The sequence below is a fragment of the Pseudophryne corroboree genome, chromosome 8 (genome assembly GCF_028390025.1).
Source record: "Pseudophryne corroboree isolate aPseCor3 chromosome 8, aPseCor3.hap2, whole genome shotgun sequence".
Classification (NCBI taxonomy): Eukaryota; Metazoa; Chordata; class Amphibia; order Anura; family Myobatrachidae; genus Pseudophryne; species Pseudophryne corroboree.
Genome location: NC_086451.1, coordinates 111831941 through 111858573, shown reverse-complemented (window position 1 = coordinate 111858573; position 26633 = coordinate 111831941). Strand labels below are relative to the sequence as shown.

The 26633-nt window shown below is 44.5% G+C and overlaps 1 protein-coding gene across 2 annotated transcripts in view; it reads left to right on the top strand.

Moving 5' to 3' along the window:
- Positions 1-25855, top strand: part of NR5A1 (nuclear receptor subfamily 5 group A member 1) — a 249978-nt gene extending 224123 nt beyond the window's left edge. For both annotated transcript variants that reach the window (XM_063936867.1, XM_063936866.1), the window contains exon 7: positions 24986-25855. In XM_063936867.1, coding sequence (XP_063792937.1) covers positions 24986-25233 — 248 coding nt within the window. In that variant the 3' untranslated portion in view covers positions 25234-25855. The remainder of the gene's footprint in view (positions 1-24985) is intronic.
- The last annotated feature ends 778 nt before the right edge of the window (positions 25856-26633 follow it).

Here is a 26633-nt window from a genome sequence, read left to right as displayed (position 1 = left end):
TGTGGTTCCGGTGGTTACAGACACCTCTGCTACTTCAAAGTCCTTGGATGTTGTGAGGGCTTTGAAGATCTATGTGAAGCAGACAGCTCATCACAGAAAATCTGACTCACTGTTCTCTATGATCCCAATAAAATTGGGTGTCCTGCTTCAAAGCAGGCAATTGCACGCTGGATCAGGCTTACTATCCAGCATGCTTATTCCACGGCAGGTTTGCCATGTCCAAAATCTGTACAGGCCCACTCTACTAGGTCAGTGGGTTCTTCCTGGGTGGCTGCCTGGGATGCCTCGGCTTTACAGCTCTGCCGAGCAGCTACTTGGTCAGGTTCAAACACGTTTGCTAAGTTCTACATGTTCGATACTTTGGCCTCTGAGGTCAATCAGTTCTGCAGGAACCTCAGCAATCTCCCACTCAGTTTAGGAGCTTTGGTACATTCCCATGGTACTAATGTGGACCCCAGTATCCTCTAGGACGTAAGAGGAAAATAGGATTTTAATTACCTACCGGTAAATCATTTTCTCATAGTCCGTAGAGAATACTGGGCACCTGCCCAGTGCTTCGTTTATTCCTACACTGTTACTTTGTTAAGTGTTGTTGGTTCAGTGGTTGCTGTTTCTGGTTTAAAGTTTGGTTAGCTTAGCTTCCCTCTAGTTTGTGTGTGCTGGTTCGGAATCTCACTGCTATCTTTTCTATCCTTCTATCAAAGTATGTCCGTCTCCTCGGGCGCAGTTTCCTAGACTGAGTCTGGTATGAGGGGCATAGAGGGAGGAGCCAGCCCACACTTTCAAATTCTTAAAGTGCCCATGGCTCCTAGGGGACCCATCTATACCCCATGGTACTAATGTGAACCCCTGTATTGTCTACGGACTACGAGGAAAGGATTTACCGGTAGGTAATTAAAATCCTATTTTTTCCAAGTATTCGTCAGAGCAGTCTATGTAAAATCTGCATGTGCTCAAACCAGTTGGTGAAGCAGCTGGACCAGTCCGAAGCAGGTATGTCTTCTACATGCTGAAGATCCCCACTGCAGCTTACGGTCACTCAAATGAATCCCACGCATCTTGCGCTTGATTTATGGGAACACAAAAAGATGCAGGGGGCCAGGTCTGGAATGTACAGCTGAATGACCAAGCTTCTGGATGCGTTCATGGGCCAGTAAATCCATCACTTTCCTGTACCAGCATGCAGAAACCTTGCCCAGACCAAGATTTTTGTGGATTATCAAACAGACGGATTCCGATGAGTTGCCTATATCCTCTTATTGGACCATGATCAACCTGGCTTCCACCTCAACTACAGCCCGCATGGCAGCTACATTGTCCTAGATGACGGTGGACACAGGCCAGCTACAACGCTACTCATCCTCCAGGGAGTATCTGCTGCACAATTATGATTGCCCTTTAAAAAAAGTCTGAATTCGGACGGCATCTCGCACAGGGCGCTAAACTTGGCGCTATCATATTCGGCCCGTGTCTTCATATGTCTTTTTTTTTTTTCATTTCTGAAACTGATACTGATTTCTTCCTGTTTCCAGAACTAAAATATATGTTTTATCCAGTTGTGGCTCCAACCTTCTGTCTTCAGGGGAGCTGCCAGTCTATTTAAGCAGCAATAGCATTGTAAGAGGAGGGGGGTAAAAAGCAGGTCCTGTGCATGTGCACAAGCTCCTGGCTTGTAGGGACTGCATCAGCAGCATGGGCGGATCCAGAAAAAAATGACAGGGGGGGCACCATGACTTGGGGGGTACTTTGTGCGCCAAAGGCAAGCACACTCCTGGGAAAGTGGGTGTGGCCCACAATAATAAGCGTGGCTTCAAAGGGAATGCTGTATCCATGAGCTAGTGGGTGACAGGAATGGTAGACATGGAGACACAGTGGGTGACAGGGAAAAGTTGACATGGAGAGGGAGAGGGTGATGCTTTGAAGAGGGTAACAGGAGAGAAAGGCGGATGTCGAGATAGTGATGCAGGGGAAAGGCAGTGTGTGAAAGGAGAGGGTGACAGGGAGAGGAAGTGGATGATGAGAGGGAGAAGGTGACAGCAGAGGCAGTAGGAGACAGGGAAAGGTAGTGGGTGACATTAAAAGGGTGACAGGGAGAGACAATTGATGACACCAGATAGAGGTTGATGGGGAGAGGCAGTGGATGATATATAGGGGGGCACTGGGCTGAATGGGAAATAGGCACTGACATGGTGGGAAGGGGTGGCACTATGTTGGAGAAGGGGGTACACTGGGCTTAATAAGGGAGGGAATACCCAGTGCTGGTAGGGTGGGAGACATTGGGATGGGAGGGGGGCCAGTGAGATGGTGGGGGACGCTAGGCAGGATGGGAAGGGGGCAGGGGGATCCCTGTGACTGAACTGGCAGGTAGGTTCTAGGTGGGGGGGCAATGACATCGATGGGCGCAGTGGGCTGGTGGGGGGCACACAAAGAATTACCCCTACCCCCTGATATACCACCCCTGTACCCCCACACTAACACTGTTGATGGCCCCCTGCTATGGAAACTGTTCCCTGGTACTGGCATTGAGAAGAGTGGACGGAAGGTACCAGGGGTAGGATGGGGAGCGGACCTTTACCTGATGTCAGATATGGAGATCTGGCTGCAGCAGGGCCGGTGCTAGGGTGTTCGGCGCCCCCCTGCAAACTATAAATTTGCGCCCGAAAAGGGGTGTGGTCTCACAAGTAAGGGGCATGGCAACACGATAGTACCCCCATTTAAATTTACGCCAAAATGTAGCACAATCTTATTTATTTTATACGTAATGCCCCACCCGTAGTAGTAGCGTCCTTATGCATAATGCCCCCCCCAGTAGTATTAGCGTCCTTATACATAATGCCTCCCCAGTAGTAGTAGCGTCCTTATACGTAGTGCACTCCAAGTAGTAGTAGCGTCCTTATACTTAATGCCCCCCAGTAGTAGTAGCGTCCTTACATGTAATGCCCCCCCCAGTAGTAGTAGTGTCCTTACACGTAATGGCCCCCCCAGTAGTAGTAACATCCTTATACATAATGCCCCCCAGTAGTAGTAGCGTCCTTACATGTAACGCCCGCCAGTAGTAGTAGCGTTATACTTAATGCCCCCCCTCTAGTAGCGTCCTTATACGTAATGCCCCCCCAGTAGTAGTAGCGTCCTTACACGTAATGGCCCCCCCAGTAGTAGTAACGTCCTTACATGTGATGCCCCCCCAATAGTAGTCGAGTCGTTATACGTAATGCCCCCCCAGTAGTAGTAGCGTCATTATATGTAATGCCCCCCCTGTAGTTGCGTCCTTACACGTAATGCACCCCCCCAGTAGTAGCGTCCATAAAATGTGTGCGCACACACACAATTCACACACACACACACACACACACACACACACACACACACACATTTCTCTGTCACCCACCACTTACCTAAGCCACTGTCTCCCTCAGTACAGCACTGCAGCAGTCTGGTCCGTGTAGCTCCGCCCCTTCTGTCCCGTTTAGCCCCGCCCATTCCGGTCCGTGTAGCTCCGCCCCCTCCTTTTATATGTACCGAGCCACTGACACAGGTGAGGGAAGGGGGGAGTGGGCTTTTCATGCTGCCAGCGCCGCACAGCAGCTGGCAGCAGCACGGGTGTCAGGACGGCACTCAGCAGCAGGATGCGGACCGGACAGAGGGGGACTTCAGTGCAGTCTAGCAACAGGACTGCACCATCTCCCCCCGTACTGCAGGGGCCGCCGCGGAGATTGGAGCATTCCATTTCCCTTACAGTGTCGGACTCGTGCACTATCAATAAAAAAAAAAATCTTCTTCTAAACGACAGGGGGGGCACGTGCCTTGGTGCCCCACCCCCCTGGATCCGCCACTGATCAGCAGCATGACCTAGCAGCACCTTACTGCTGGAGGTGAGGGTTGTGTGCATATATATAACCCTCCACACCTCCCGTTTCTCTCCTGCAGCTTCTAGAGCCTGCACCGGCTGCATAGTAGAGAGCTGGAAAAAGGCAGGAGAGTATCTTCCAATCACTGGCCAGACTATGCTAGTCCAGCATGCAATTAGCAGATAGTGCTTCCAATGCAAATCCATCTAACTGGTGGCGGCAGATTTTTACCCTAGGTAAAAGCCAACCCTGCATACTTACCTACTCTCCTGGAATAGCCGGGAGGCTCCCGAAAAATGGGTGGCGCTCCCGGCCACTTTAAAGAGTTGGCAACTCTCCCGGTCATCAGTCGAGCCCCCGCACCCCCTGGGGAAACACTTGAGTATCCCCCACAGCAGGGGTGCTGATGATGTGATTCACATCATTGTGACCCATACCCCTGCCCCAATCATGCCGTAGCGGGGGCGGGGTCATGATGATGTGATCTTGCGGCCACACCCCATGCTTCTCCTCATTATATCTCCCTTTGCTGCGCAACGCCCCCTGCTGAGCCGACTTGACTGCCTCCCGGAGGAGGCAGACAGAATTTCGGCATCTATGCACCATTGGTTTATCTGATTGCAAAATGGACCAGTTGTTCAGTATGGTAGAATTAACCATGGCTTCCATCCAAATGTTTTGTGCTGTCAAAAATAACATTATAGTTTCTATAGTTTCTTGTTTAATAAAGATTAATCTCTATCAAACATATAAGCCAAAGCAACTGCTGCCTGTAAGTAGCAAATGTAGAAGAACTACCGTATGTCTTACTCTCAAAAACTCTTTTAAGGGTCTCTTAAATGCTAGAAAGGAAGTAATATCTATGTGGTAGCAGCAGATTATTTGTCGCAGTTAGTCTCCATAACAGAGAGGTTATTAACAGAAACAGTCACACCCAGGTAATAAACATTGTGATCACTCAAAAGTAATCTTAACCACGGGGTGAATAGCATTTTTGGATGCTATAAGAAACTAGTTTGGTTCTGCACTTTTTATATTTCCAATTAGGGATCTGCTTTTGGTGGCCAGGTGTAGCTAATTGTCTCATTGCCTCTGTGATAACATTGCACCAGTTCTGGACCACTGCTAAATCTCCCATACTTGCATTATGTTCCTCAGTTTCTGCCATGCCTGAAATGTCATAGGGGACACATTATAGTTCAGATTTTTATATTACTTGTATCCCACAAGTTAAGAGAAAAATTCTGTATTTCTGAAATAAATTCACTTAATTTTGAAACAAAAAAAATAGCTAAAGCATCATTAAAATTGTATAAGAATTTAGTGCTTTTTTAGCTACAGTTCAAAAAGTCCAATTCTGCGTATGGAGTAACTAGTATCTCTACAACATCACTTGATACATGTCAGATTCTCCTGTACAGTGCCGCTGGGAGATCTGATGTGGCCAGGTACTGAGTGGCATGGCTGTTTGTGTGTGTGGACGTGGCTACAACCTTCTTTCAACTACTCTGACAATTATCACATACTGAGAGAGGTGGGGATCATAATAAGGCAGGTGGCCCCCTGATTAGTTTTAGATGGTCATGGCCCTTACTCAGTGGGGATGGAGCAGTGGGAATGGTGCCATGATTGGGAAGAGACAGCAGACAGAAGGTGGGGTTGGACAGAGTGGAGGGCAGGTTGGAAACTAAGGTGACCGGGTTTATGTGAGGACCATTACATCTTTTTTTATATTTTTACAGGAAATTTATTGTCAATAGTTCTCTACAAATCTTCCTGACACCTTAAAGAGTTGCTATGAGGGTAGTGTCTTCCAACCTTTAGCTGCTTGAGAAGAAGGGGTCTGCATAACATTTTATTGGAGGCTACAGCTCTACCTTAAGTTCACATACTTATTACGAGTTGGGACGGAGCCATGATGGAACAGGGAGAGGTAGCACAGAGGGTGGAGGGTCTCCATAACATTTTACTACAAGTTGGAGTTCTACTTTAAGGTCACACACTTAATGTGTAGTTGTAGAATGTAAGATTAGCAACCCATAAAAGAGCATTCTACTCATCACTATGAGGAATGAGATCTCTGCACAGATAGAAACTACATCAAGATGAGTGAAATACTGTAAGCCTAAAGTTCCAACGGTCTCTGCCTCATAGCGATCCATAGGTCATTTTGATAAACATGGCATGGGTGCCTATACTGGTAATTCAGCAAATATCCAGAAGTTCCCAGAGTAGACAAATACAGTTTTATTTGAAGGTGGCAGATTTTTTATTTGGCTTGTTATCAATGTCATTTATTACACAATTGTTCTGAGAAATGTTGAACACAAAATAAACCTACAGATAGATACCTACATACAGCGGCTGATAGGGATCGAAAACCAGCCCAGGAAATTTATGGTAGCAGCCCTATAAGGGGTGGGGGTATGTTGAGGGGGTGGGGTCTGTCAAGGGATTACTGCTCAGAAGGCCTGATTGTACGTATGAACGGAAAGTGTGAGCTACAGGGGTGTGGCTTAGTGAGGAAGGGGCATGGCCACATAATAGTGCCAAATCACATTACACCACACAGTAGTGTCGCTTATACACATTGCACCAGGTAGAACCTCCTATACACACTGCGCCAGGTAGAGCACGTTATACATATTCCGCCAGATAGAGCACATTCTATACTTTGCACCAGGTAGAGCACGGTATACACTTTGCGCCAGGTAGAGCATATTATACACATTGCACCAGGTAAAGCACATTATACACATTGCACCAGGTAAAGCACATTATACATATTGCACTAGGTAGAGAACGTTATACACATTGCACCAGGTAGAGCATGTTATACACATTGCAGTGAGTAAAGTACATTAGTACATTGCACCGGGTAGAGCACAATATACACATTGCACCATGTAGAGCACGTTATACACATTGCAGTGGGTAAAGCACATTATACACATTGCACCAGGTAGAGCACATTATACACTTTGCGCCAGGCAAAGCACATTATAAACATTGCACCAGGTGAAGCACATTATACACATTGCACCAGGTAGAGCACGTTATACACTTTGCACCAGGTATAGCACGGTATACACTTTGCGCCAGGCAAAGCACATTATAAACATTGAACCAGGTGAAGCACATTATACACATTGCACCAGGTAGAGCACGTTATACACTTTGCGCCAGGCAGAGCACGTTATACACATTGTGCTAGGTAAAGCACGTTATACACATTGTGCCAGATAAAGCACGTTATACACATTGCACCAGGTAGAGCACGTTACACACTTTGTGCCAGGCAGAGCACATTTTACACATTGTGCCAGGTAAAGCATGGAATCTGGTCCAGCGTCCCGGCGTGCCAATCCGACGCTGCCTAAATACTAATGTAACCTATTAACTATTGATTATATATGTTATGGGGGCATACCCATTATAATATCCACCTCCCTCTAGGGATCTATACATTTTAGTAAAATATATTGTGAATGGAAAGCACAACGGTTTTGATTCTGGAAAAATATTTTTGTTTTTGCATGAAAAGCTATTCTTCTATCTATCAACAGCAAATTTCAATTATTCTTTAGGTGCAATGGTTCTTACGTGTTTCAGGTTCTGTTTCCCTGTATTTTTGTTCCAGTTCTTTGCCCTTTCAGCTACCTTGACAATGTGTGTATTTTGTTCAGCTTGTCATAGTCATCATCATGTTTAGGCTTTGTGTTTCATCGTTATTCGACAAAGAAAATTGAATAGACTCTCGGTTAAGAGAATGTGTGGTGTTTTGAAAACCTTATGGGTGCTTCATTAACTAGTTGCTGCCTTCTAGCCTCACGGTTGAACCTAATCCGAATTGAAATAAAGTAAAGAAGTGAATCATGAGGAAGCTGGATAGCAGCACCCCCCACTGTGAGTCCTTGGTACGATTCCATAGTTTGAAAGATACCGTGATGTGCATTAACACGCCTTTTCATTTGGTGAGTTAGGTGTGTTTAATGGTGTTTCTAGCTGTTCATCTAATATCTTCATTAATCTATAAAAGAAACCTTTACATGAGGAGTTAACCTACTTACTTTGTAAGTTAGGTACATCCATATAACATTTATACCCATTTCATTCATAAACTATATATTTCTTTTTGAATAGGACATTGCTACACATTGTGGTGTATTTTGTTTTATTTTCCATACGTCTATGAATGCTTTGGACTGGAGTGGACCATTGGAGGACTAAGAACCCCCTATGTGTTTATTAGCTAAGTATCATCAACTTGGTTTCTTCACCTCACCTCCCATAAAAGTAGCACCAGCTTCCTCACAATTCACTTCTTGGTTAGGAGAGGATATTTCACTGCAGTCTGAATTTGATAAAAATATTTGTCTTTATGCTATCAGAGTTTTAATATCTATCTAAATGTATTCAGCAGTTTATTAGAACCATTATATCTTGATTGAGTTCATGGTTCATGATTGATAACCAATTATTACGTGGTTACATGAAGCAAGGCCACCCAATATCTTAATTTCAGTAAATGTATTTTAAAGGGAAAGTCCACTTTAAACTGATAAGGATGCTTTTGTCATAGATATTAATTTTATCTGTTACAGCTCCCAAGTATATGTGTTGTAGAGGTATGTGGAGTGTTTGGTTAAAAGTGATGCTGTCGACAGAAAAAAAGGTTGACAGTGTCATGTCGACTTAACTCAGCATGTGTAAAGTTATAATGTCGACATCGTTAAAATGTTTTAAATAACATTACTACAGTGTTGGCATTCTCTAGCCGACATGATACTGACAACATTCTGACTGTTGACAGCATCACTGTCAACTGTTTCATTACCTCCTCTAGATAACAGGTTTATATAATTTTATAGCATTGAAGATCTTTATATGAGCTATTTGTTTTCATGCAAACCAGATTCCTTCAGTTGTTTATAAGTGATGTAGCGTAAGAAGGAACTGAGTATAATCAGAGGAAATGCAGGACCAGCACCAGTCCCTGTCTGGCCAAATACAGTATGTGACTCCAATGGTGAAACTGGCAATCAATGTAAATGTGTACTGTTGCATATACAGGTTGAGTCTCCCTTATGCGAAACCCGAAATTATACAAAATCCGATTTTTTTTTTGGTGGGTGCGATCAGATAGTGACACCTTTGCTCTCTGATGGTTCAGTGTACACAAACGTTGTTTTTTACACAAAATTCAGAGGCAAACGCAGGATTTATTGACAGGGTTTTATATATATATATATATATATATATATATATATACTGTATATAAATACATAGATATATATATATATATGTGTGTGTGTATGTATATATATATATATATATATATATATAAAAAATGCCAGTTGTCGCGATCCCGGCGTGCAGGATGCCGATGCTGAAATCCCAACAGCCAACAATGCTGACAGATCGAATACCAGTGCACTAGAGCTATTCCCACGCATGGGTGTCCATAGAGTTGGAATAAATCCTGTGGAGAGTGGACTCTTAGCACTCGCCCCGCTGCTAGCATTCTGGTGGGTGGGATACCGCTGTCGGGATATTGATAGCCGGCATCCCCTTCACCGGTAAAACGTATGTAACCCACTATAACCCACTATGTATGTAACTCACTATATACATACATCACGTACACAGACATACATTACACATGCATACGTAGAACACTACATGCACAGGCTACTTTACAGACAGATACAAGTAGTACATACGTAAATACAAAACACACCACACGCAGGCTATGGTACATACGTACAAACATACTCTTGCTATTCACACATACCACAGACCCAGAGGAGGAGACTGACGGCAACCAGTGCACTGCATATAGATTGTGAGGTGTAGAGGGAGCTGCTTTGGCTGAGACGGCTCATGCGCTGCAGCTCCCACGCTCCTTCTTATGCAAAGAGTGAGCTAATATCAGAGATCCAGGCAACTGCGGTCGCGATCACGGTAGCGGTTAATGTTGAGACAGAGACACAACTGTCTCCGTCTCCGCAAAAAGGAATTTGGAGAAATGGGGGGTGGGGTTCTGGGTACTCAGACCCCCTCCCAACCCCGCGCCCCCTTCCCGCTCGTGCACCACTGGAATTATTACAATTATTGTATAAAACGACCTTCAGGCTATGCGTATAAGATGTATATGAAACTTAAATGCATTCTGTGTTTAAACTTAGGTCCCATCCGCAAGATATCTTGTTATGGTATGCAAATATTCCAAAATATGGTAAAAACCCTAGATACTTCTGGTCCATGGCATTTTAGATATGGAAGACTCAAACTGTATGTTGTAGATCAGTTCAGAAAGTTCTCCATCTCTTATATGATTAACAGCTTTCATGACAAGAAAGTGTGGCATCAATCAGTATGTGTAGTATGTGCTCAATTTTCAAACATTTGGGGTCATTCCGAGTTGATCGCTCACTGCCGTTTTTCGCAGCGCTGCGATCAGGTCTCTACTGCGCATGCGTATGCACTGCAATGCGCATGCTCGTCGTACGGGTACAAAGCAGATCGTTGCTGAGCTATGGATTTAACGAAGAATCCATTCGCATGGGCGATCGCAAGGAGATTGACAGGAAGAGGGCATTTGTGGGTGGCAACTGACCGTTCTTGGGAGTGTTTGGAAAAACGCAGGCTTCTCCATGCATTTGCAGGGTGGGTGTCTGACGTCAATTTCGGCACCAAAAAGACTGAAGTGATCGCAAGGGCTGAGTAGGTCCAAACTAGAGATGAGCGGGTTCAGTTTGCCGAGAACTGAACCCTAGCGAACTCCATGTGTCAATAACGGTTCCGAGCCTGGCTCGGTTATTCCCGCCTGACTCGGAAAACCCGAACGAGGCAAAACGTCATCATCCCGCTGTCGGATTCTCATCAGTACTCAGTATCACTGCTCATTGTCTTGTGCTGCATTGTGGTGACCAGTATACTACAGTATATTACTAATAGTCCAGTGCTGCATCTTGCTGCTCTGTGTCCGTTCTCAGTAGTATCCTCATCAGTGCTCAGTATCACTGCTCATTGTCTTGTGCTGCATTGTGGTGACCAGTATACTACAGTATATTACTAATAGTCCAGTGCTGCATCTTGCTGCTCTGTGTCAGTTCTAGTATCCTCATCAGTGCTCAGTATCACTGCTCATTGTCTTGTGCTGCATTGTGGTGACCAGTTTACTACAGTATATTACTAATAGTCCAGTGCTGCATCTTGCTGCTCTGTGTCAGTTCTCAGTAGTATCCTCATCAGTGCTCAGTATCACTGCTCATTGTCTTGTGCTGCATTGTGGTGCTCAGTATACTACAGTACATTACTAATAGTCCAGTGCTGCATCTTGCTGCTCTGTGTCAGTTCTAGTATCCTCATCAGTGCTCAGTATCACTGCTCATTGTCTTGGGCTGCATTGTGGTGCTCAGTATACTACAGTACATTACTAATAGTCCAGTGCCTTGTGCTGCATCTTGCTGCTGTAGGGTGCTGTGTTAGTGTCCTGTCACTGTGCATCGGTCATCATCATTCCAGTCACAGTGGTATCTAGGGGGTGACAATTCCAGAGGGCTTTTGTGCTGCTCACTAATACTAGTACAGTGTCTTGTGCTGCATCGTGCTGCTCAGTTTTAGTTCTCTGTAGTATCATCAGTGCTCAATATAATCAGTGCTCAGTAAAATCAGTGCCCGGTATAATCAGTGCTCAGTAAAATCAGTGCCCGGTATAATCAGTGCTCAGTAAAATCAGTGCTCAGTATAATCAGTGCTCAGTATAATCAGTGCGGTTAGACGTGCACCCGTTATCCGCCATTAGCGCAGTGCGATTTAGACAATTGATGAAGTTATTGTGTCCCCGGTACCAAATCCCATCTAGATTCCACTTCACTAGGCAGGCGATAGCGAGATTTTGCCAATTAATTCCAGTGATTTATAATTATTAATTACAGTGATCTTGCCAATTAATTACAGTGGTTTATAATTATTAATTATTAATTACAGTGATCTTGCCATTTAATTCCAGTGATTTGGACGTATAATTACAGTGATTTTGCCAATTTATTCCAGTAATTTATAATTATTAAATACAGTGATCTTGCCATTTAATTCCAGTGATTTGGACGTATAATTCCAGTTAGAATTGTTTGTGTCGCTTGGCTTAGTCATACAGCTACCTCATTGCACCTCTTCGACATCTTTGCATGAGGTGCTGTTTGGGGCCTAGTTTTTGAAAAGTGTCACCCTGTGTGACACTGCCGTGTGAGTCATGGGGTACTGCTGTATTAGTCCTGGGGTACTGCCGTATAAGTCCACCAATTGCAGATTTTTTTTAAAAGTGACTGGAGCGTGCTGGAGATGCTGTCAGTGGACCGAACAATTGCGGCCCACTCTTGACATTCAGCCACTGTGTGACGCTACTAGATGGGCCAGGTGGTTGTGTCGCTTATCTTAGGCCTACAGCAACCTCGGTGAACCTTTTTTTCTTCTTTGCATCATGTGCTGTTAGGAGCCTTTTTTTATATCTGCCCTCCTGTCTGACACTGCAGTGCCACTCCTAAATGGGCCAGGTGTTTATGCCGCCCACTTGGGTCACTTAGCTTAGTCATCCAGCGACCTCGGTGCAAATTTTAGGACTAAAAATAATATTGTGAGGTGTTCAGAATAGACTGGAAATGAGTGGAAATTATGGTTATTGAGGTTAATAATACTATAGGATCAAAATTACCCCCAAATTCTATCATTTAAGCTGTTTTTGAGGGTTTTTTGGAAAAAAACACCAGAATCCAAAACGCACCCGAATCCGACAAAAATTAGAAAGGGAGGTTTTGCCAAAACGCGTCCGAATCCAAAACACGACCACGGAACCTAATCCTAAACCAAAACACAAAACCTGAAAAATGCCTGCTGCACATCTCTTGTCCAGACCTACTCAGAAACTGCACAAAATGTTTTTGCACAGCTCGGCTGCACAGGCATTCGCACACTTGCAAAGCGAAAATACACTCCCCCGTGGGCGGTGACTATGCGTTTGCACGGCTGCCAAACAACTCGGGATGAGGGCCATTGATAGAACAGGGAAATTGCAATGAGTGCTGTGCATATATAACAATATTGCAGCAGCTTCAATATAAAACAAACATCTACTCATCTATTATTATTGGCAATCATTGGAATGTAATCTCTGAAATTCTCCTTCCGGCATAGGGGTCATGTAGAGTTGGACATAAGTACATTACAGAAGCGTAAACTGTACATTTCCTACCTGTGCATTCGATATAATAATAATTATAATTATTATTATTATTATTATTATTATCATAGAGGGCTGACATACTTTATTTCTCAGCATTGTACATTAAGGAGCTCATGAAATGGCAGAAAATATTAACAATGACACGAAACAAAGTTAATATGGCCTGCCCATCTGAGCTTACAATCTAACAGGTACACATTATAGAGATGGAAGTGGAATATCAGTTGCTGGGGAAAATGCAGGTAATTAGGCAGCAGCATTTCCAGCTTCTAATTGGCAAAGACAAAAAACATGAACCAGTCATTGTATAAATAAATCTGGGTACACATCGATACAATCGTCGGTCCGATCATCTGCTGATTGATTGGTGTGTATGTAGTAGCATCAGCCAGTAAACATTTTACAATGTTCCTGCAATGGTCGGATTAGTAGGTCGCACCGAATGTAGATTGGACAACCGGGGTGGTGATGCCAGTGGTCAGCATACTGATGCTGGGATCCCATATGCCAGATGGCCGGTGGGGGATGGGAGCGCAACAAAGCCCCTTGCGGGCTCACCTAGTAACCCTAGTGCCCAGAGCTACAGCACTGCTGGCTATAGAGGAGGGGGCCCAGATGGAGCCTGCCTCCTCTCTAGATGTGCCCCTGATCGGAGTGTTTATTTGATCTGCTGAATGATCAGTATTGTATGTACCCAGCTTTACTATGTGTAGCTTGCTGCTGAAAAGAATTGGGAGAATTTTCCCCATAGTCAGTGGCAACAGCTTTCTCCAAGGAGAGACAGCAGCGATCACTAAAGGAAGAACAGAGATGGAAACAGCAATGACACTTGGCAGCAATGACCGTTAAGCTCACTGGGCCGAAGAACTGAACTGAGATGGTATTTGTTAGATCTTCTAAACAACCTTTTTTATGATGTGAATTGTGATGACACTTTTGCTATACTAAGCTAAACCTGTACTTTGCTCCAGGAATTAAGACCCCGTCATTGGGGCTGATGTATTAACCTGGAGAAGGAAGTAATAAACCAGTGATAATTGCAAGGTGATAAACGCACCAGCCAATCAGCTCCAATATGTAAATTAACATTTAGGAGCTTATTGGCTGGTGCATTTATCACCTTGCACTTATCACTGGTTTATCACTTCTCCAGGATTAATACATAATGGGCACTTTTATGTTGGAATTACAGGCTGAACTAGTTTCTGTAAAGGACAGTCATTTAATGTGTGGGCATTGTGCTGCGTTATGGGCTCTTTATGAAGAATGCCAAAACCATTGTTGAGGTTGTCTCATCAGTAGCACTTTTTGGACGACCACTCTGTGACTTGTCAGCCACAGTCCCAGTTTCTCAGAATTTGGAAATTAGGCACCTGACAGTGTTATGTGAAATTGGAGGTCTTTCTGGGTGCCGGTTGTTAAAATCTGCAGCTATGACATGGAAACTTCGTTCTCCAGACATCAAAATGATCTCAATTCTCTCCTCTTATGTCAAAGCCATCTTCAGTTACCTGCAACAAAAAAAGTGTTGTAACTTTTGAACCATAACTGTTATTATCTATTTGCATCAATAAACTTTTCAGCAAATTCTGATGTTGTTTGACATGTTACATGATCCCCTTTCCATTTGAAAAAACTGACTTAGATTCAAGATGGCCGATTTCAAGATGGCGCCCATATTTGGTACATGCCCCAAAAGATAGCCCACCTCACCCATGCCTTACTGGAGTAGTCAGTTTTCCCATTTCCTGCACAGTTTTTGAAACAAAAGGGTGTACTGCGACTGAATCACCCTGTGTGTGCGTGCAAGTATGTATGTATGTATGTATGTATGAACGTACGTACGTACGTATATATATATATATATATATATATATATATATATATATATAATTTTTTTATTTATTTATTTTTATATATAAATACATACTGTACATACACACACAATTAGTCTTGCTAGCACATTTTGCATTGCAACAGTAAGAAAGTACTGCAGCTGTTTGTTAATTAAATTTGGTCTAAATAAACACTCCGCACAGTATAGTCTTGTATAGTCATAAAAGAAGTGAACAGAGCATTCAAATGATACATTTAACAATTGTCATATGAGTACTGCACAGATATCAAATCCGAACCACTCATCTCTAATTTCTATACATATACAAATGTAAAATGTAATATAAATTTTTTCAGACATGCCTTATATGATATTTCTCTATAATAATCTCTCTAATTATTGACTCTCCTATATAAATGTACTAAACTCATAGTACAGTAAATTAAAAGAAATGAATAATTGCAAATACTAAACTGATAATGTAATATATAATATATTCAAATGTCTGTGTCATAGCCACACTATCCCTTTGTTGCTAGGCTTCCAAAGACAAGCGAGTCTATTGTAATGCTGGGTGCATAGCTCAAAGTAGATTTTTTTTTTATTACACTAGCAATGAAAGCATTACAACTGATTATTATTTAACACTTGTCTTGTAGAGATCACCTTCCACTTATCACTTCTTTATCACTGCTTTAGCACTTTTCTAGGCTTAATACATCTGCCCCACAGTTGAAAAATGACAGGAGCTGGTTGATTAGTACTTTATTTCTGTCCAATTTATCTCTGTCCAAGGCATAGTACATAGACCACCAAGTTCCATGCGACTCAGAATAATAATAATAATAATAATAATAATAATAATAATAATTTAAAAAAAAATACAAAACAACACAGTAAAGTAAAACGTAATAAAAATAAAAATGAAAGGTTAAAAAAAATAAATCAAACTACTCGGGTGAAAGATGGAGGAGAGGGAGAGAGAAAGAGGGGTGAGGGTGTGACACACACCCTGAAGAAGGGCACGTCATTGCATGCAATAGGGAAAAGTCGTGAAGCCACTGGGGATCGAGTGAGACAGGTATACATTAGGAACAGACACTACATCATGGCCGAAACTAGGGGGGGGGGGCTAGGGGGGCATGTGACCTGGGCGCCAGACTGGAGAGGGCGCAGAGACTGTCACTGCCCCTTCCCTATGCGGCAGCAATAGCTTAGAGCCAGCGGAGCTCGAGCTCCAGACTCTGCTAGCTGCCGCCTAGCCAGGCAGGCACACCGCATCGCTGAGATGAAACTGAAAATAAACTACATCTCCCAGCAGCCCTTGCAGCCGGGAGCTGCTGTACTTTACTTTCAGTTTCATCTCTGCAGCGTGCTGTAATTGGCACAGGAGAGCCGCATTAAGAGGGGGCACAGGTGACAAATTACTACCCCCCTCCTCACCCCACTGCTAGTGCCTTTAATCATTGCAGCCACAAGAAATGCTGAGGTCCGAAAAGGGGCGGGGCTAAACGGCACTGTACACACAGTGCCATGGCAGACAGCAGCATGGTAGAGAGGAGGGGAGAAGAGTAGCACAGCCTAAATAGTGGGTATAACTCAGGGAAGGGGTACTGTATGTGTGTAACTGCTATATGTGTGTATGAATGTGTGCATGTGTGTGATTGTATGTGATTAGGTGTGTGACTACATATCTGTATGGGTGTGGTATGCGTGACCGGGCATACCGATGCTGGTATCCCGGGAGCGGAATGCCGTCGAGGGGAGGGGGTGGCGAGCGCAGCAAGCCCCTTTGCAGGCTTGCTGCGCTTGCCACGCTGGGGTGGGAGTGGTCCCTGTTGATCGGCATGCCGACCATCGGGATTGTGAGGGGGTGGGATATAGGGGGAGGTATTGTGACCGGCGGTCACATAACTACATACCATCTGTATGTGTGCTTGTGTGTCACTGTATATATATGTGTCACTATACATGTGTTTGTACAGGTGTGTGATTATATGTATGTATGTATGTATGTGAGTGAATGTATGTGTGCGTGACAGTATGTATTTTGTATTGGTGTGTGATTTTATGTATGTATTAATATATGGGTTATTATTTTATTTCTCCTTCATCCATAGCCCAAATAAATAAAAAATGAAAATAAAAAGTATGAAAATGCCTAGCTATCCCCTTTGCCCTTATGGAGTTGAGATATATATATATATATATATATATATATATATATATATACATTGTGCATCCAAGGTCCAGCACTCCTAGTGCAGGATGAATTACTTCGCTGGTGCCCTCACAGGTGTAAGTAGATACAGAAGCAACAGGTGCGGCACTGAAGCTGATTCTCCGTAATTAAGAGACACACACGGTCCTGCGTTTCAAATGCAGGACCGTGTGTGTCTCTTAATTACGAAGAATCAGCTTCAGTGCCGCACCTTTTGCTGCTATATATATATATTGCGCAAATATGTGTAAAGAAGATCTCTGAATTTTATTATTATGTGGAATTTCTATCTGGTTACTGTTATCATTCAGGGTGCTGGGGGAAACCAAAGCCTTTTTTTCTTGCTTAGAAATACCCCTCCCTTTCGAGCACCTGAATGATATCACTAAGCTAATTGAGCATCTACCAATATATATATATATATATATATATATATGTGGAAGAAGGCAACACTCGGAGACTTTCACAAATGCAAATAAGTGCTTTAATGTGGGTCGACGTTTCGGGAGACGTACCCCCTTCCTTAAGACACAGCAAACTCCCGAAACGTCGACCCACATTAAAGCACTTATTTGCATTTGTGAAAGTCTCAGAGTGCCGCCTTCTTCCACCTATACATCGAGCTATTGCTGCTTAAGGAAGGCTCCGGAGCGGATACCCTGTGGGGACGAAGAGTGCCAGACCAATTCTTGGACTATATATATATATATATATATATATATACACACACGCACACACACTTGAATGCGAGGGGAGGCGCTAAGTTAATGGCTCGCCCCGGGTGCCAAAACTCCTAGTTTCGGCCCTGACCACATCACTGTAAAATATCGGGAATATTGAGCAGACCGTGGTGCTAACACCATGCTGCATCCTGCCAAGAAAGTAGAAAGGTAAAATTACTAGCTGTATTCCCGTGTTTCTCTACGGAATTTCAAATAGAATTACAAAGAGATGAAAAGCACTGGTATTTAAGCAACTTTAATACTGCTTTTAAAATAGGCTCATTTGTGGTAGGATGTTGTTGAGAACTGGTAGCATCAAAGTGCCCCTTCATGAAACCGCCCGAGAACACAACAAAACAATAAACGGATGTTATTGTATGGGAATCTGTAGTTTCTGTGTCTTATTTTCTGGACAGTGGGATATATCTAAAGTTAAATGGTTAGTTTATCACAGAAGATCAGCAATTAGACTTACAACAGCACATGCTCTGCCCACCGCTGCCAATATTTGTCGGGCACACCTTCGGATGGGCCTTCCCCGGATTGATGCTGTCAAAAGGCTGGTGCTGAGGAGAATAATCCGCCTCCTTCTCTGCCCCATCCCACCTCTGATGCTGCCCTGCTCAGTGCTGTATATGCTGGTACAACAGACTAAGCTCCGCCCACTGTATGTTAAATATATAAGGTTTGCAGGGATAGTCTGACTATTCCAAAGGGCCCTAGGTCTCCTTAGGGCTCCTCCTTTAAGGTAAAAAGGTAAATATTTTTGCACAACACTTAAAGTCACTGGGAGAGCTGTCTGTACCCTTTACATAGCAAATAAGCACTTGCTGACTATCAAGCGTTCCTTTAATGCATTTAAGAGTCAAAATATATCTCCTTTCCTCCTGTTGCTTTCTGAGAGGTTTGGCATTGTTTAGTTCAAGTGACAAGTTAACCTCTGATAATTGAGACTCTATCCTCTCCTGACTGGAAATAGGTTGGTTAAGTACTTATATCTGAAATCTATATATACAAAATGCAAATACCACTGACTCATCACAAAATCAAATAAATTATTAATAGAAAATGCTTACCTGATATGCCTCAGATTAATCATGTGGCGTTGTACATGGAGGTGGGGTAAGGGGGGGGGGGGTGTAAGAGGGATTTATGGAGATGGTGGCAGAGGTACAGATGGCATAGAAAGCAGATGCATCGGAGGGTATCAGAGGCATATGTAGAGGTGGCAGAGGAACATGGATGGAGAATGTACCAAAGATTAACTGAGCAGAGGCACTGATGGTAAAGGGTGTTGAAGCATTGAAGGTGGAGGTGCACAGGCACAGATGATGGAGTGGCAGAAACATAGCTGATATAGATGAAAGATGCAGACATAGGGTTTAGCGACCCCTTAGCCCCCCTAGTTGAGGCTTTGGACATACACAAAAATGTATTAATGTATTAAAAATGTAGGGTCCAATCAATCAATGTGCTTACATACACATGTTTGTTGGTCTTTATATTAGTGTGTAGTCTAGCTGAATCAGCGTAGCTGAATCATTGTGGGTTGAAAGATTTCAAAGGGAGAAAATTTCTAAGGGTTTCGTCTGTGACTTATACTGGACTTTAACTGGACGGAAACTGCATGGAAACTCCAATCAAAAGCAAATAAAGCATCACAATCCACCAATACTTGGACTGCAGCTACAAATGTTTGTACACACCTATTGTTCTCCAATCCTCACTTACTCAGGAAACTATACATTCACTTTCTGCAAAAACACCTGCAATGCATCTTTTACTTTGACCCTGCAAATACCTGGAAAACAAATGTTTTATTGAGAAGCATATTTGATGAAGTAACACTGACTTGTGGTTTGCCAACACTGTTTTCCATCTAATTTTCCATCTAACATCAACAAATATTTGATTTACTGTTAATCTGTAGATAGTAACAACATTTTAAATACTTGCAAATCGTATTTCTTTCTGCAAACTTCACTGCTCTCTCATTCAGCCACCACTCCTCCTCCTCCTATTCTCATTTTACTACCACTTTTCACCCCATCCACACTATGGCCAGGCTGGCAACCCCCATTAATCCTTGTCTTCCTAATCCTTTATTCTGTCCCCTGGTACCACCTCTATCCCTCTCTCCCAGTCTCCTACATCTCATCCTCTCTCCTCTCTTCTGTTTCCCCATTGCAATTCACTTCTGCCCCTTCACACCATTTATACCCCACCACTCAACCCTGCTCTCTCCCTCCTCTGCCTGTCACCTCACCTCTCCTACACCAGTATCAAACTGCACTCCCTCCCTGCCTCACTCCTGCAGTCTCCCTTCCTAGCCAAGGCCCCAGCACCATCATTACACCCTCTTTATCCCTTCCTTCCAAATTACTCCTACCTCAACGCTACAGCAATCCTTATAATCTCATTCACATCTCTCCCACAAACTCACACCTCCTATCCTTTGCACTCTGGAATGCCAGATCTGTTTGCAACAAACTGGCCCCCACTCATGACCTTTTCATTTCCAACTCCCTGCACCTCCTGGCCATTAGAGAAACCTGGATTACTCCCCATGACACCACTTCTCCTGCTGCTCTCTCTGCTGGGGGACTCACATTCTCACACACACCCCGACCCGGGGGTCGCCATGGGGGTGGTGTTGGGATCCTTTTACCCTCAAGCTACACATACCAACTTATACCTCCAGAACCTTCCCTTACATTCTCTACATTTGAGGTCCATGCAATACGCCTCTACCAACCTTCTAATCTTCGAGTTGCTGTCATTTACCGTCCACCTGGCATTTCCTCCAAATTCCTCAACAACTTTGCTTCCTGGCTACCTCACTTCCTCTCTTCTGACATTCCCTCCATTATTCTAGGTGATTTCAACATCCCTATCGATAACCCCACAAAATCACCTGCCTCTAAACTCCTTAACCTCACCTCTTCACTTGGTCTCTCCCAGTGGACCACCTCACCCTCCCATGTGAACGGGAGCTCACTGGATCTGGTTTTCACTCACTGTTGTGATATTTCTGATTTCTACAATTACCCTTTTCCCCTCTCTGACCACCACTTGCTCTCTTTCAACTTATCTGTCTCTGCTTCCCCATCTCTCCCTCCTAAGGCTACCATCACTAAGCGTAACATTGAGGCTATTGACACCTCATCCCTATCCTCCCTGTTAGACTCACTTCTCTCTCCTCTTCTCTCTCTCACATGCCCTGAACAAGCCACATCCCTATACAATGCATCTCTTACTTCTGCCCTTGACTCTGTTGCTCCACCAACCACTATTCACCCTCGCAGATCAACACCTCAACCCTGGCACACCAAATGCACCAGATATCTACAAAAATGCTCACGTACTGCCGAGCGACAGTGGAGGAAGTCACGCTCTAAAGCAGACTTCCTCCATTTCAAATTCATGCTCTCATCCTTCAGTGCTTCCCTTTCCCTCGCTAAACAATCATACTTTAAAATCCTCATCTCTACCCTGTCTTCCAACCCCCGGCGCCTCTTTGCCACTGTTAACTCCCTCCTCTGCCCACCACCACCTCCTCTCCCTTCCTCATTGTCTGCTCTTGACTTTGCCACTTATTTCACATCCAAGATTGACTCCATACGTCAGGATATCACATCCCACCAGACCAGCAACCAGCCACCACCCATCCCTTGCCACCCCTCCCCTTCCCTCTTACCAACTCTGACATCTTTCTCCCATGTATCTGGCGAGGAAGTCATGGCCCTCATCCGTTCCTCCCCCCCCACAACCTCCCCGCTCAACCCTATCCCCTCCCACCTCCTCCACTACCTCTCTCCTTCTGCCTGTTCCCATCTTGCCCACCTTTTCAATCTCTCCCTCTCATCAGGCACTGTCCCCTCTGCCTTCAAGCATGCTCTTGTCTCCCCTATTCTTAAAAAACCTACCCTTAATCCTAACACTCTCTCCAACTATCGACCCATCTCTCTTCTCCCCTTTGCCTCCAAACTTCTTGAGCGTATTGTCTATAATCGCCTCACTGCCTTTCTTTCCTCTCACTCACTGCTTGACCCATTCCAGTTTGTTTTCCTTTCTCTCCACTCCACTGAAACTGCCCTCACAAAAGTCTGCAATGACCTCCATGCAGCCAAATCTAAGGGCCACTACTCTCTGCTTATTCTTCTTGACCTCTCTGCTGCTTTTGACACTGTGGACCACCCTCTCCTTCTGCAAATCCTTCACTCTCTTGGTCTGCATGATACTGCCCTCTCCTGGCTGTCCTCCTACCTCTCTGATCATTCCTTCTCTGTCTCCTCTCATGATGCTACCTCCCCCCCACTTCCACTAACTGTTGGTGTCCCCCAAGGCTCTGTTCTTGGTCCTCTCCTTTTCTCTCTCTATACGTCCTCTTTAGGTGAACTCATTAGTTCTTTTAACTTCCAATATCACCTCTATGCTGATGACACTCAAATCTACCTCTCCTCCCCTGATCTCTCCATGGCTCTCCTCACTCGTACCTCAAACTGTCTTTCTGCTATCTCTTCCTGGATGTTCCAGCGCTTTCTTAAACTCAACATGTCTAAGACTGAGCTGATCATCTTCCCACCCTCCCGCACAGCCTCACCTCCCACAATCTCATTATCCATTGATGGCACGACTATCTCCCCTAGCCCCCAAGTACACTGTCTTGGTATAATCCTTGACTCCTCCCTCTCCTTCAAACCACACATTCAGCACCTCTCACAAGCCTGTCATTTTCATCTCAAAAACATTTCCAAAATCAGACCTTTTCTCACCCAGGATGCCACTAAGATCATCATTCACTCACTGATTATTTCCAGACTGGACTACTGTAATCTCCTCCTAACTGGCCTCCCTGACAATTACCTCTCTCCACTCCAATCTATCCTCAATGCTACTGCCCGGCTCATCTTCCTCACCAAACGCACTACGTCTACCTCCCCTCTCCTACAGGCCCTTCACTGGCTTCCCTTCCCTTTCAGAATCCAATTCAAACTTCTCACACTCACTTACAAAGCTCTCACCCACTCCTCTCCCATCTACATCCCTGACCTTATCTCCCTTTACTCTCCCACCCGTCCTCTTCGCTCTGCTAATGCACACCGACTCTCCTGTCTTCTGATTACTTCCTCCCAATCCTTTCTTCAAGATTTTTCACATGCTGCTCCCTTTCTCTGGAATTCTTTACCTCTCCCCCCAGAGGCGTAGCTAGGGTTTTCGGAGCCCAGGGCAAGGTGGAAAATGGCGCCCCCCCCAAAAAAAAAAAACCACACAAAACAAGAAAAAAAACACACAAAAAGAAGGATGTGCGCGCGCCGAAGGCGCGTGCATCGAAAAATGGGTGTGGCCATGCTCCAGAAGGGGCGTGGCCACTGAAAATGGCCCACGGTGCCAGTTACATTGCCCCACAGTGCCACATACAATGCCCCACAGTGCCGGATACATGCCCCACAGTGCCAGTTACATTGCCCCACAGTGCCGGATACATGCCCCACAGTGCCGTATAGATGCCCCACAGTGCCAGATACATTGCCCCACAGTGCCAGATACATTGCCCCACAGTGCCAGATACATGCCCCACTCAGTGACAGATACATGCCCCACAGTGCCAGTTACATTGCCCCACAGTGCCAGTTACATTGCCCCACAGTGCCAGATACATGCCCACTGTGCCAGTTACATTGCCCCACAGTGCCAGATACATGTCCCACAGTGCCAGATACATGCCCCACAGTTCCAGTTACATGCCCCACAGTGCCAGGCCCCACTCAGTGCCAGTTACATGCCCCATTTGGTGCCAGATACATGCCCCACTGTGCCGCCACCGACGACCCCCCCCCCCCTGGTCACTCACCGGCCGCCTTGTTGATATGTGAGGGGAGGAGAGCGCAGCGCAGCACCTCTCCGTTTCCTCACCGCTCCAGGTCTCCGGCGGCTGTCTGGCGCCGGTTCGCTAGCCAATCAGAGCTCGCGGGCCGGCAGCCAATCAGGAGCCGGTCCGCAAGCTCTGATTGGCTAACGCCGGAGACCGGACACAGCAGCGCTGCTGGCAGCGCTGCTTGTGCTGGCAGTGGCGGTGAGGGGAGGGAGAGACGCTGCGCTCTCCTCCCCTCACATTTAGGGTTGACGGGGGCGAGTGGGGCATGATGCCCTGGCCGCCGGCGGCGCCCCCCTCTCCTGGGCCTGCCAAGGCGCCCAGGGCACGTGCCCCACTCACCCTACCCTAGATATGCCTCTGTCTCCCCCTCAGACTCTCCACCTCTCTACAAAACTTCAAACGGGCTCTTAAGACCCATTTCTTTACCAAACCCAGGCAAATCTCATCCTAACCCTCTGTTCCACGCTCTCTATGTACCCCATCTGTGTCACCCCTGTCTGTCTACCCCTCCCCTTAGAATGTAAGCTCTCACAAGTAGGGCCCTCTTCCCTCATGTGCTTATACTTTTCTTACTTTAATAATCCTCAACTGCCCAGATCCTGCAGTTTTTTGGCCACCTGGAACTTATCTCTATGTTGTTTACTGGTGTAGATATGCTTAGTTACCCTGTACTTGTCCTATATTGTCTTCAACTGTAAGTCACTGTTTTCCTGTTTTGATTATGTGAATATGTGCTCAGTAATTGGGCGCTGCGGAACCCTTGTGGCGCCATATAAATAAAGGATAATAATAATAACAATATTAATGTATTAATTTGCACTAAATTACCTAATAGGCTTCCCTTCTACAGATGATTCTGAATCGGTCACCTCCCAGTTAAATTGAACTGACCTGTTCTATCCTAATCATTTTATTACTGCACGGATCACCATTGTTATATGTTGAGTAGTGTCTTGAAGGACAATGGGGTAATTGTATTGATCTGTGGTCTTGCAAAATTGCTGATTTCCAGAGATTTTTTCAGACTCTTTTAAAACCGAAATGTTATTAAAAGGTAACATAGAGTGGTTTTTAATGGTTTTATTTAATTATAGTCAATTATATAGTTAAATAACATAACACCAAGCTGAAAGACACAATAAACAAGGGCTAAAATACTTCTCTATATAATTTTCTGACACAATGGAATTCTTATTTATTGACAACTAATTATTCTGTTTGCTGTTTGACAGATGAAAAGTTCCTGGAAAACCACAGTTTAGCAAAGAGTGCTCAAGAGAAGGTCAACTCAGCCCTCCTGGAATACACCATGTGCCACTATCCTCATTGTACGGACAAGTATCGCCTGCTTCTGCTGCGGTTAGCTGAAATCCGCTCCATCAGCATGCAGGCAGAAGAGTACCTCTACCACAAGCACCTTAGTGGGGAAGTCCCATGCAACAACTTGTTAATTGAAATGCTGCATGCTAAACGGGCTTGAGTAGCCTCTTCAAGAAGTGACTCTATTTTACAGCCTTCAAGAGATTGCTCCTCATCAACTAGAGACTATGCAAAAGTGAGATCATTTTTATTAATGCTGCCTGTCCAGAAAAAGAAAATCTTTGGTGATGTATTTAACCTATAGTATTGGAAAGTTTGAGATTTATTTTAATATAATTGTGGCTCTTTACTGAGTGTTATTATATATTTAATGGCTTTTTAATATACTGTACCATTCCTTCTTGTGTTTTGGTCCATGACAATTTCCATGCTTCTTAACATTTATGTGTAAAAGATAACAAAAAAAAAAAAAAAAAAAAAACAAATACATGAGTGGGTGACCTATGGGTATGTGACTACATGAGTAGGTGGCCTGTGGGTATGTAACTACATCAGTGGGTGACCTGTGGGTTTCATTATTTAAAATAGTCAGATGATAAAAAAATTTTTCTAACATCAGTCCAAAGTTAAGCCATACTTGTATAATCTTACAGTATATGGCTAGTATAAGGATGATGAATCAATTTTACTGAGATATTTTGTGCAATTGTGTATAGTTCAGCTCTTAAGCTTTACAGCACATATTTTAAAGTTTCCAACAAATAAATTAAACTATTGTATTATTCTGTATGCCAGACAACTTTTTTTTGTTATGCTCTTTTGATTGTTCAAAATTGATGTCTTTGTAATTCAGTAAAAACAGAGGACATGTGTTAGGCAATAGATACTGTTTCATGGTGCAACATGGAGAAACTTTAAAATAGATATTCACAGAATCCCTTGCTCTTCAACCAGGGTTGAATTGGGATGGATAGCCAGCCATTGGAAATTTATGGTAGCAATCCTAATGGGGGTGCGGAGAAAATGGGATTTCACTGCACAAGCTTAGTCAAGGGAAAAAGATATAGAAAAGGATTACCACCCCAATCATGACAGATACAAATATCTAGATTGTTGGTGGTGGTGCTTCCATAGACAGGAGCGGTTCTTGGTGCGGGCAAGCAGTGTCTGCGCCCGGGGTGCTGCGGGCTGGGAGCGCAGCCGCAGTCACCCCGTAGGCACCGCCGCCTACCCGCACCCCACTCCCCAGCTGCAGCAGACGCCGTGGGCTGTGTGGGCGTCCGCTGCAGCTGGCTCCAGTGACAGACACTAGAGGTCTTTATTGACCTCTAGTGTCTGTGCGGCGCTGCTATGGGAGAGACGTCATGACGTTTCTCCCATAGAGAGGAGCTGCGGGAGGCCAGATGGAGCAGCAGTAGTGGTCGGGAAGCAGGAGCGGGGCAGTGGTAAGTATTGGAGTTTTTTTTGTGTGTGTGCTTGTAAGCGGCTACTAAGGGGCACAGCGACAGGGGGCACAACTACTAGGGCAAATCTACTGGGGGCACAACTACTGGGGGCACA